This window comes from Phalaenopsis equestris, unplaced genomic scaffold (assembly GCF_001263595.1).
Source record: "Phalaenopsis equestris unplaced genomic scaffold, ASM126359v1 Scaffold000107, whole genome shotgun sequence".
Lineage (NCBI taxonomy): Eukaryota > Viridiplantae > Streptophyta > Magnoliopsida > Asparagales > Orchidaceae > Phalaenopsis > Phalaenopsis equestris.
The window spans coordinates 2,570,383-2,583,369 of NW_018164549.1; the positions used below are offsets into that span (position 1 = coordinate 2,570,383).

The 12,987-nt window shown below is 34.6% G+C and overlaps 2 protein-coding genes across 2 annotated transcripts in view; one reads left to right on the top strand and one right to left on the bottom strand.

The window, feature by feature from the left end:
* The window catches only part of LOC110020677 (protein indeterminate-domain 2-like), a 2,576-nt gene extending 1,485 nt beyond the window's left edge, over positions 1-1,091 (bottom strand). The window contains exons 1-3 of the mRNA XM_020718860.1: positions 619-1,091; positions 135-531; positions 1-56 (exon numbers count right to left, since the gene is read on the bottom strand). The exon at positions 1-56 is cut by the window's left edge and continues 90 nt beyond it. Of these exons, the coding sequence (XP_020574519.1) occupies positions 1-56; positions 135-531; positions 619-712 (547 nt within the window). The 5' untranslated portion in view covers positions 713-1,091. The remainder of the gene's footprint in view (positions 57-134; positions 532-618) is intronic.
* Positions 1,092-6,318: 5,227 nt separating this feature from the next.
* LOC110020676 (COP9 signalosome complex subunit 4) overlaps positions 6,319-12,987 on the top strand; it is a 14,868-nt gene continuing 8,199 nt past the window's right edge. Inside the window, exons 1-7 of the mRNA XM_020718858.1 lie at positions 6,319-6,553; positions 6,654-6,805; positions 8,103-8,206; positions 8,637-8,694; positions 8,783-8,875; positions 8,963-9,063; positions 9,686-9,794. Coding sequence (XP_020574517.1) covers positions 6,418-6,553; positions 6,654-6,805; positions 8,103-8,206; positions 8,637-8,694; positions 8,783-8,875; positions 8,963-9,063; positions 9,686-9,794 — 753 coding nt within the window. The 5' untranslated portion in view covers positions 6,319-6,417. The remainder of the gene's footprint in view (positions 6,554-6,653; positions 6,806-8,102; positions 8,207-8,636; positions 8,695-8,782; positions 8,876-8,962; positions 9,064-9,685; positions 9,795-12,987) is intronic.

Consider the following 12,987-nt stretch of genomic DNA (forward strand, 5'->3'; position numbering starts at 1 on the left):
GCGAGTTCTCCGCCAGTGCTTCGCAGAATGCTCTATGCGTTATGAAGCTATCTCTCCTGCAAGCAAGCTCCAAATCGCGCCGGTCAGCATAAAATCTCAACCCTAGAAATTAAGAATTGATGATCGTCTCTCACCGCGAGAAAAGGGTACCGCAATCGCAGCGATACTCACGGGTTCCGCATGTCTTGCTATGAGCTTTCCAATCGGACTGAACGGCATACTTCTTGGAACACTTATCACACTTCCACTTCTTCTCGCCATGCTTACGACAGAAGTGCTTCTTGATTCCGGTGAGATCGCCGAGCGCGCGCGATGGATCATGGTGAACGCAGCTGGGCTCAGGGCAAACATAAACCCTCTTTCTCGCTTCCTTACCAGTACGTTGCCGGAGCTTCCACGGCAAGTTGTGCCCTCTCCGGTGAAGCTGCAGGTTCTGATCCCGCTGAAACCCTTTGTTGCAGATCTCGCACACAAACCTGTTCGTCGCTAATAAACTCCTCGGCGACAAGGCAATCACCTCAGCGCTCGGATCTAGTGAAAAGAAAATCTCAATCTCGGCGTTGAAGAACAAAATACATAAATCTATCTATCGCTATTATGCATCAAGTTAAAACTCACCAGGCATTCCGGGGAGGTTCCTCTTCTTCTTAATCGGCGGCGCCTGAGCAGAGGAGACGCTGACATCGCCGGTGACTGAGTTTGAAACCGTCATCGCCGATGAAATCTTCAATTCAACCGTCAGCTATCGATCGGCTTCGATTAATTGCAGGTCAACCACAAACCAAGACACCGGAGCTCATGTATCGTGAGCATCGGTCGACAAGATCGGTGGCCTCCGCCGCCGCCGGGAGAGTTGCCACTAAGCTCCGATCCGGAGATATCAAGCTCCAAATCACTTTAACGCAGAACAGTGTAACGATCGATTGCGTACCTTTTCGGTCACTTCTACGGCTTCAGTAAAAGCTCGAAGTGGAAGCGCAAGTTCGCCGGCGGCGAGAAGAGTGAGACGCGCCGTTATCTGGAAGTGATAGAGATATAGGGGGTGAAATGAAGGAAGACGAAATGGGAACGCGGTAGGACAAACGAGGCAAGTGGAGTGTTTTAACCGGTTTAAGACAAACGATGGTTAGGTTCAAGGAGAGTTTGAGCTGAGAAATCATGGCCGTCCACGTGTAATTGATGAATAAGCCCGGCATCTATACTTTCGTTGGCTGGGCTTCCCCTTTTGTCGGGGCTCGACTGACCTCACGGGTCGCTTCAAATGGGCGGGTTTGGCCCGCCCATGTTCTCCCGACCCATTTTTTTTAACTTGGAAATTAAATTCTCTAGTTTTTTTTTTCTTGTATATATAATTTCTTATTTATTTGAATCGAATTAACCTGTCAAAGTGGATGAATTGAGCCCGCATACTGATTTAATTATATTTATTCTCTTAAAGGGACAACCTTGCTCATCTCTACGATGGTTGTTATCATGGAAGTCCATAATGACTAGTAAAGACATATGTCAATTATTGTCGATATTTGAAACTTAATATTTTCACCTAGTCACAAAGATGAGTGTCGTTCTGACACCACCTGACATCTACATCACGATTTTTTCATCAAGTCATCCAATGTATAGAAAAAAAAGATGAAGAGGGCATTCCAGGTTTCTCTTTATCTATTTCCCTCTCCCTCATAAATCAAGTGATCGAGTCAGAATTTAATATATTTCTTAAGATTCTCAGTCAAGACTCTCGTCTATCTCTCTCTCTCATTCTTTCTCTGCAACACGCATTCACGAACAATACGAGGCTCTGTATCTCAAAGAACTTCAACATACGAGCTTCGAGTATGGGGCTTTCCGATGCAAGCGAAAAATATTCAAATTTAATTTTATTAAATTCAAATTTTACAAATTAAGATTTTTGATGGAGTTGAGTTTATACTTAATGGCCTAAATAATCCTTAAAGCCGGCAAGCAAATAGATCCCAATAGCGGTCAAATAAGCAAGCCCCATGTTGAGTAATAGATGATGTCATATTACTCCATGAAAAACTAAATATTTCCATGCATGTCACATCATTCAGTTTACTAATCATCTCTGCCTTTCGTCCATGCATTTATATATTTGATTTTTAAATTATACAAAAAATAAGTGAAAATATAATTGTATATAATTAAATATGAATATATGAGTGTTAAATATACAAATACATAAAATGTTCATAAATTTGACTTTATGCACCTCATAAAAATATTAATTGGATAAATATCTTAATTATTTAATTTTCAAAGAAAAATGACTTTTTTTTTCTTCAAACACAAATGCAATTACTATATCTTTATACTAGGTTTCACTAATTTTGGTGGTTATGGGTACATCTTCTTAATGTTTAAATGATATTTTTATTACATGATAAATCAATTATGTAACGTGTAATACCTAAGTATTGTCAGAATAATTGGTTAATAAATAATAAATAAATAATAGAAAATATATAAAATAAAGATTTAACCTATAAAATTTGAATAATTTTTTACGAGTTTCGTCTTACCATAATATAGAAAATGAAGAACTTTAATTAGTATGATTTTTTTTTTTTTTACGATAATTTGCTCGTGAATAACATGTTACTGTTCTGCTCGATTTTGAATTTGTTTGTCAGACTTAGCTCGTGTTCGGCTCAAAATTAATTCAAATAATTTAATTCAATATGTTCTATTACATCATACAAATTGAAATAATAATATTATAATATTATTATTTAATTAATTTGAACTAAAATAAACATGCATGAGCATATAGAAATTTATCTCGTAATTGACAAAGTCTCTACATCGAGCTTAAAATTTATTCATAAACTTTGGCTCTGTTTGGAGCAGCGGTGTGGGGGCGGTGCGACACCGCACTACTATTTTGGATGTTTGGGAAAACTATGTCTTGACAGTTTTTTTCATGAAACAACCGCTGAAACCAACGTTTTCTAACCGCTTCTGGCTGGGTGCGGTGGAAACATTCTAGCTAAAGTCTGATTTTTTCGAAAGAAAAAATATTTTTTTAATAGTCATCATATTTTTTTCGTAATATCAATTATTCTTCAACAACTCCACAGCCGTTTATTAACACCTGCCCCAAACCTAGCATTTATAAAACAATAGCAATAATTTTTCCTTGTTTTGCAACCCTATCCAAAAGATTAGGCAATCCATTCTACCCATTATTTAATTTATATTTCAAAATTAAACCCTTCATTCACCCTAAAGGATTAGGAATATAAACTGGATGCGACAAAAAAAGTTGCCAGTTTCTTCTGTAACTGACTTTTCTCATCAAAAGCCCATCACTTTCAGTTTATCAGCCTTGTGACTTTTATCGGAAAAGCCCATCTTGATTATCTATATTTCATTTTAATCCATACATAATCCTTAATTTTCTTAATGGAAATTTATTTCATTAATCACAAATAATTATTAATTAATGCAGCTAAACTGCAAAGATATTTTGCTATATTTGTAAATAAGAGAAAGTTAAGTGTTAGTTTCATAAATGTCTAAATTTCGAATGTTAGGTTTGCATTTGATTGGATTGGATTTGAATAGAAGAGCTATTTTTTTCAATTGAAGCACGTGCCGATTTCAGGCCGGTGGTTGTTTGGTGGGAAAGTCAGCTTTTTTATTTACTTGTTCAAAGATGCAGTAATTTAAAATATATTACAAATTTACTTATCATATCATATAACTTAATTCCTATGTATTTGCATATCTAACCCTTAAATTTTGCTTTTTTACATCTATACTGCTCAAAATTTTCAAATTACATCAAAAATATCATTATTTTATTTTTAAAGATATATATATATATATATATATATATATGTGTGTGTGTGTGTGTGTGTGAAAATTATAGTTTAGATGGTGGATATAAAAATATATAGGAATAGTAGAAAAAAGAAGATTGTCGTTGTTGGTTCCAAGTCTGGATGCGAAAAGTGGAAGGTTGCGTTAGGTAGTCGAGAGCCACCGTAAAACTTGTGGAAAAAAATCATAACATGAATACTTTTGAAGGTGAATGAGTGACTTTACACTTAGAGACAAAATGCAAGATAATTAAATTTGTGATGGGGTTGGTGTAGCTTCTGTGACAGACAAAATTAGAGACAAAATTAGAGAAAGTCGTCTTAGATGGTTTGGTCACATTAAATGTCGACCATCTGATGATCTGATTAGGAGAGTAGATGTTTTAGATTCGACTTGTGTTAGGAAAAGCAGAGGTAGACCTAGGAAAACTTGAGCTTATTTTATTAAAAATGACCTTAATTTACTAGAACTAAATAAAAATATGACACTAAATAGGACGCAAGGAGAAAGGTTTGTTGTGGTTGATATTATTAGAATGCATGAGCTCAGAAAGTGCAATTTGAGATTATTTTATTTTATTTTCATCTAATATATATATGTATATAGTTTATCTGTTGGATCAATAATGATCCATCCCCTTTAAAATAATTTATTTATTTATAGAAGAATTGGCTTGACACTAATATCACATGCAGTGGGCGTTTTAAATGATCTGCGGGCGACTAATCATCTTATGGCTCATCCGACTTAGTTTGGTTGGTTTAGCTTGGTAGATCATCCTCAGGAAGTTCATCTATGTTGGGATATTTTGGCCTTTGTGGTTGTGGTTCCAAATGGGCTGCAGATTTTTAGGGGGCTGATTCATTCGTCGAGTTTACTCATGTGTGGGATACACTTCCATATCATTTCCTCTCAGATGAAAATTCAAACATCCTTTTGATGAGATACAGGATAAGCCACTTTGTTGATATCAATTAATCTTCCATTGGTCATTTGATGGCTCGGTTGGCTTAATCTGGTTAGCTCGACAGATCAATCAGCTTAGCATGGTCAACTCGACGGGTCTCACAACCTTTTTTAGATGTCTCTCTTTATTGTGTTCTTTTTTTTAGAACATCAGATTCCTACTAGATCAACAATAACATCATTTTAATGTTCACATTTTAGTTCACATATTTTTCTTGCTTATTTAAAACAATGCGGCGATAAAAATGAGAGAATTAAATATAAAAAGTTAATGAATAAATATTTAATTAATGGCTCGATAATTATGCTCCTTGATTTAAGAGTACACATTCCAATGTCTATTCACTTTGCACCGTTTAGATAGCTTGCCTCGTGCCTTTGCTTGGTTTTATCATTAACAAGCTCACGAAGTCTCTGGCCGACGTTCCAAACAAAAAGCCTAATTCGCTCTCTATTTACCAAAATAAAAAGATGGGGCCGCCCTAAGGGCAGGAGGATAAAGAAAGTTGTAGTGAAGAGAAAGAGGCTTTTGCTACCGAATGAAGTGGGTTTGTCCAACTCAATTTTAGGTGCAATAATCCAAGATGTTTAGTCTGCTGACCATTCCTTGATCCTACCATTTAGCCAACTGCTGCAGCACATGACCCCACTACCAATTGAAAAACTCAAGCGGCTTCTTGGGTGCTTCCATCAGTGCTCCATGGCGCGCTTACGATGTTTGAATTGATTTGGTTGCTAGGTATGAAGGACTTTTGTTATATTTTTGTGGCTTGTGTTATTCAAATTTGGGCTCAATATTTTTTTTATTTGAGATGAAGATGCTTCAGTACTGACATGTTTGGACAAGGGCTTGGTTAGACAATCGGGGAGCATAGAATATGCTGCAAGCGGGATGGGTCAGCTCTCGAGTGAGAATAACGGTGGTGACCGCCCCGACAATCCTCAACTTTCCCTGAGACAGGCGAAGAAGTTGTGGAGGGGGTCCGAACGTCACACGAGTAGTTATGTTTGTCGTATGGATGAGATTAAAAGCTCCCTCGTTCGATCGGTCAGGATCCAACAATACGAGGAGACACACATGCTATTAACTATATTGATGAATGTGGAGCTGAAAATGCTAAATTTGTGTCAGGATCTTTTAGACACGGGAGTAGTCCCAAGTTTGAGGCACAAGCCTAATCAAAGAAGAATTGTTGTATGAGAGGCTTCTTCGATTGGGACATGCCCCCGACTGAAGCGCTGTCAAATTATCTTATAAAATATTTCATTTACTCAAGACCGATTTTACATACATACCACATAAATTTTGATGAATTTAAAAATCTAACAGTTAAAATTTGATATTTATAATTATAACAACTTGATAACAAAAAAAATAAATCATGATATAGTCATTGATGAGGGTATAATTTCTCATTATAAGATTACAAATTTGAATTGCCCATATTATTCTTTTAGGCACACCATTCCTATATATATATTTAAATTTTATTTTTTTTTTGAGTTCAAGCTTTTCTTCTGCCCCACAATGGTCAAGGTACCTCGCTAGTGCGGGATTTGGGGAACTAGGGTTTTGCTGACGAAGAAGCGATCAGGAGGAAGATATCAATGGAAAGTGCCCTAGCTAACGCTGTCTCCATCGCGGACCAGAAGCAGAAGATCGAGCAGTACAGGCTCATCTTATGCTCCATCACATCCTCTCAGTCTAACGTTGTATACCAGACCAAACGTTTCATCGACCACTGTATAACCCAAAACTGAAACTATCATTCACGAAGGATTTAAGTCATCTTTTCCTATAGCTCTTAGTCCATGGTTTTGATTGTTTTCGTTTTCTTGTTCAGTGCTTTCGGATGATGTGGCGCTGTTTATCTCGAGGCAGTTGCTTCTGATTTTGGCGCAGGAACTTCGTCTCCTACCCCATGATGCTCAGAAGGACATTGCCCACTATGCCTTAACCCAGGTCCAGCCTCGTGTGGTGTCCTTCGAAGACCAGGTGGCTTTTTCTCTCTTCTGTTTATTTTGATGTGAATTCTTATTACGAAGACTTTCTTAATTGGAGAGTTTATCTGTTTTAAGGAGCTATTAAGTTAATTGTTTTTTAGAATATAATACAATGTAGATTGCAGTGTTATTCGAATGCCATTGTTGTGCAGAACTTTTTGTTTGTTTGATATTATCATAACTAAATCAAAGAGTAGAAATCCCAATGGGGAGGTATTGTAGAGGGTTAAATCATGATTAATCCTGTTTTTGTCAGTTTTGCGCTCAAAATTCAGTTTTGTAATGAGGCTGCATATAAATTGTCTAGTGGGTGGGATTAAGGTAGATTGAGCAAATAAGATTAATTAATTAGGTTACATGATTTAGAAATATGGCTTGCAAAATTAAAGAAAATGTATTTTTGGCTGGATTGAACAGTTAATTTTTCATTAAATCCGAAGTTAAACTACAAACAAATATCAAATAAATGTGGTAGCTTTATCTGAAATATTAAAGGTAATTTTAACATGGTTTTTCTCTCAATTCATTTAATCCTTGAGATAGCAACATCTTTAATTGAACAAAAAATTTCAATATTTCAGTGAACTAAATTGTAATAAAATTGTTTACAAATGTTATTAAGATAACACTAAAATGTCATTCAATATAAAACCTGTTAAGGTATTTTATTCCCAGAAGCAATTTTTGGTTTCTCATTCTATCATGGTAAAAGATGCCTCAACAGTAATTGGGTTCTAATGCTTTTCAAGACCTCTAGGAACTTCTTGCACATTTGTTAATTGTTATAACATATTAAAAAAAGAAAAACTGTCACTCTATTCTTGATCACTATTATTTTTCATATTTGATTTATAAGTCTTATAAATAATAAGCACTATAATATTGCTCTTATTATTTACCTTTTGATCTAGAATCTGATGATATTGTAAAAGAAGTATTTTTTATTTTGAATAGCATATTAATTTATATTTTTTATTGAAATGCATAACTCACATTTGTGTCATATATTTTCAATAATTTTTGTCTTCATTTTCCCACCATCTGATAAATATCATAACTTCACTATCCTAGCAACTTGAGGCACACTTGGGGGCAATGGATTGAAGCTTGTTTGTTTGCTTCATAGGTTCAATATGGTGGTTTGATGGATTTAAATTATGAAAAGCTACTCCAATGGTTTCATGTACTAGAATCTAAAGACTTAAGACTCTTTTCAGTTTTGAGCATTAACCTGGTTATGGATAATCTTCTGGGCCTTTTTTAATACTCCTGTAATTTAAAAATTGCAGGTATTAGCTTTCAGGGAGAAGCTTGCTGAGTTGTATGAATCTGAGAAGCAGTGGTCCAAAGCGGCACAGATGCTAAGTGGCATTGATTTGGATTCAGGGATTAGGTAAAAGTATAAAGTTTATCAGCAGTGTTTTTTACTTATATTTGATGTGCTTTTGAACAATTAGAGCATAATGTCACCTCCCAAAAGAGCCCTTATGGGTGGTGGGCAGCCCAGGACTTAAATACTGCTTTTCGGCCCTACACCTAGCTGATGTGGGACTATTTGTCCGTGACATTCTCCTCCACCCAATCACGTGACGCCCTCATCACGGATCGGCTCCACCGAGGGTCCCACTGGACCATAGAGAGTCCACACATCTGGCAGGCAGTAATCTGCTCTGATACCACTTGTCACCTCCCAAAAGAGCCCTTGTGGGTGGTGGGCAGCCCAGGACTTAAATACTGCTTTTCGGCCCTACACCTAGCTGATGTGGGACTATTTGTCCGTGACAATAAGTTGTACATCATTTGATTTTCTTAAACTTGATTAGGATTGATGACGCTAAAAAGCTATCTAAATGCGTCAAAATTGCTACTCTGTATCTCGAGGTTTGTTAATTTATTTCTGTGTAATTTAGAAAAATGTTTTAAAGCACCGCAATGTGTAATATGCGTAACTTTTCTTTTCATGCGTTAGGATGACGATGCTGTTAATGCTGAAGCTTTTATAAACAAGGCTTCCTTTTTGGTTGGGAATAGTCTACAAGAATCTGTTAGTTTACAGTACAAGGTAAAACACATTATCTGCAATTGAGATGGAATTCTAAAATTTGACATGCTTTTGTTGGTCTTACATGTTTCACCATTTTATTGTTAGATGTGCTATGCAAGGATTTTGGATTTAAAGAGGAAGTTTTTGGAAGCTGCACTTCGTTACTATGACATTTCACAGATTGAGAAACATCATATTGCTGATCAGTAAGCTCAACTTGTTCTATTTTTCATTTATCTCACTCCCACAATTTTCTAAGCATAAACCGGAAGTTTCTTGTGCTGTTGGGATTATTTATAATTAATTAAAACCTTATAATTTGTATTAAAAATCTATTGTTTCCAAATATTCCATTTATGAATGTGTATGTTCCTTGGTTTTTCTCTTTGGCTACTTGAAAGACTATTGTAAAATGAAATTTGTGTTCATTTTGATGTGAAAATAAATGAGTAATACACAACCTTGTTTTGATTACTTAATGTACCCTTCTTTTATGTCCATGTTAAGGATCCATATTAGCTAGACCCCATTGTGCATTATTTATATGAGAAACTTATAAAAATATCACATAGCTCTTTTGTATTTATTACATATTTACACTTATAGCACCTTGGTATCATAAACCTATGTTTGAAAATTTATTTCACTTTTAAAAAAGGTAGTGCTTGTGGTATTCTCTATTTTTTTTTTTTAAGATTTGAGTGATAAACATGTAAATATGAATGTTTTGGTGCTGGATATGTAAATATCTATGTATTGTGTGGTATGTATGTAAATGCCCCTTTTTATATTGGTAAATCAATATACACTTGCTGCGCTTCACTTTAGGGAGGTCAATACAGATGCTCTTGAGGTAACTCTAAGTGCTGCAGTGACATGCACTATACTGGCTGCCGCCGGTCCCCAACGGTCACGTGTTCTCGCTACTTTGTACAAGGTATGTTTTGATTGATACATGAGATTCAAGATGGTAGCTCCAAAAAAACCTCTTTTGTTTTATATCAGCAATTTGGTACCGCTTTTCTTTATCACAAAGGAAACTCCTTTGAATTGCCATTACTCAAAAGTCATTTTTTTAAATAGGGGAATTTACTCACATACCACCCAATACCTATGTTTTTACATATCTAACATATAAATTTCACTTCTTACATTTATACCACCCAAATCATTCACGTCACATAAAAAAATATGATCATTTTAACTTTTGAAAAGTGAAATACACTTTTTCCATGTATAAATAAGGTGGCTTGTATGTAAAAATTTATGTTTTGCTTTTAGATATGTAAATACATAAGAATTGAGTTGTATGTATGTAAATCTTCCTTCTAATTATTAAAATTGGTCCAACGTGCTTAATATGGTTTTGCTATGTCTTTTGTCAGTTAGTTCGGCATCATGATGCAAACCACAAAGTTAATTTGAATTTGATTGGTTGCCATTTTATATAAGCGTGCTTTTTGTCGGTTTGTCATTTTAGGATATGATTGGTTCATTGCTATTTTGGTTGTAGTGTTATTCAAGTTATCGTGCTATTTGACAGTTGCAGTGTTTTTTGTTTATTTTTTACTTGGTTAAAGAATCCAGTGCTATTGAGAATGATCTACTATTGTTACATCGGTTTTCTCTCTTCCTTCTGACGATCAAGACTAAGGAAACTTAGATGGGCATTCAGTTGGCAGCTATCGATTATGCTATTTTGGTCTAGAATGCTAATGAATCTATTGCGTGAATATGAGCATGGGGGTATATTATTCACATAAGCAAGATTTGCTGATTGAACAAAATAATTATTAGGAAAATATAGGAAATTTTGAATATATACTTGTATGCTTTATAGTACTAAAAAATTTTAGTATGCTATTAAAAATATAATATGAAAAATGTTACTTTTGGTTTTTCAAAGTTGATTTGATCAGTATATTAATATGGTTGTTACGCAATGTTGGGCTGTGAAAAAATAATTTTTGAATCGAATAGAACTCGCTCGAACTCGACTTGAGTTGTTGATTATAATTTCTTCATCCCACAACCTATTTTCTTTTATGGATGGTACTTTTGATTACAATCAAATCAATTATTCAAGAAGGCTTGATTTTGTAATTTTCTTAAGCTTTTGATATTTTGACGAACTAAACTTTTTAGTTAGAACTATAAGAAATTTTAGAAATGTTAGTATTGTGTGTTGTTGCATTCCATATGTATATTTTTCATTATTAAAGTATCTAGACTCTTCACTCGATAATGAATTACTTTAGAAATGGATAAAAAATTATTTTTTTGCTAATTATCACTCTTTATTGTGAGAGATAAATTTAGACTAAGGTTGGTTTATTGGATCTATAATGCTTTACTTTTAGTAGTTGCAATTTGATTGGGGGAAAGGAACACATACAACTAGTGGCTTAAAGTAAATGGTGATTGAGTGATGAAAAACCATATCAATGACTTATGGTTGTATTATCGTAGGTTATCATGAACTACGATTTATGCTGTCGGTGGAGTTTGTCAACCTGACAAGAGGAACCTTGTCATCAGTTATGTGTTGCATTGTTTAAATAGATCGCATAAATCTAGGATGAAATACTGTAATAAAGGGGTTAATTTTAAGGTCGATCTTGGCTAGCAATGGTCTTAATGTTCTATCCAGTCCATCTTCTAACTCACAACTCATAGGCTTATTCATTGGCGAACATTCAAGCTAAATTTTTTTTCTTGGCTTCATGGCTCAAAGTTACATTTTTGGCTTAATAATGTGAACTGAAAGTAGATTGTCTTGTTCTTCTTAGCACAGGACCTTTGAATATGATCGTATGTACACCAGGTACAATATTAGCTATTTATAAATTTTGGTTGAATTTGAATTTTTTTGTCATTAGCATGCGGAGGATAGATGAATGCCTATTTTGAGTGCAAATTGAACGATTATTTCTTAAGTTTTGGGGGCTTCTATATAATTTATTTTATAGATAATGCTTTTTTAATTTTATATTATTGTTTAGGGCGTTGAAATCATATAAATTTTGCTTTAATTGTGCTCATCACTAATACAAAGGCTTATGATTGATGAATTGATTTGACGATGAACTTCTCTGGTTATGATTTGCAATGATTTGTAGTTGAGAACTTCATTTTGATTAACTTCTCTAATTATGATTTGCAATGATTGTGCCCATATAGGTGCGAGAGCTTGAGAGATTTTCTATTTTGCAGTTAAGAGCCTATATTGATGAACATATCATGAACCTGACTAGAACAAATTTTATATATTTTCTCAATAGTCATGACATGAATCCTTTTGATCAGTGTGTAAGTGCTAGGGCGTCCCCTGGAAGCGACGCGCTGTATAGCCTGAATACAGTGATAAATGTGCAAGTGCCGCTACACCGGCACCCGGGTGTAGTGTTAAATAAGCAAGGGTTCCCACATTACGGGCGGATGCGGGTAAAGAAGTTAGTCGATGAAACTAATATTAGGATAGGATCTTGGAATATAGGCACTCTCAATGATAAATTAATGGAATTAGTTGATATTATGATTCATAGGAAAATTAATATCTTATGTATTCAAGAAACTAAGTGGGTTGGAGAAAAGGCTAAGGAGATTGTTAATTTAGATTTTAAACTTTGGTATTCTGGTAAGAGTCGCACTAGAAATGGTGTAGATGTAATTATAGATAAGAGTTTGAAAGATAATGTTGTAAAAATTAATAGAGTTGGTGATAGAATTATAGCCCTTAAGATTATCATTGATACTAAGATTTTTAATATTATAAGTGTTTATGCTCCTCAAGTAGGTTTACATACAGAGTCTAAAGATAAATTTTGGAATGACTTAGAAGACTTAATACAAATGATACCTCTTGAAGAAAGATTTTTTTAAATGGACATGTCGGTAGAGTGGTAGAAGATTTCAGAAATATTCATGGTGGCTACCGTTTTGGGAGTAACTAATGAAGAAGGTAAAACTATTTTAGATTTTGCTTTAGCATTTGATTTTGTTATTACTAATACTTTATTCAAGAAAAGGGATGAACATCTTATTACTTATAAAAGTGGATCTAATAAAACACAAATTGATTATTTTCTTATGAAAAGAAGAGATCGTCGTGATTGTAAAGATTGTAAAGT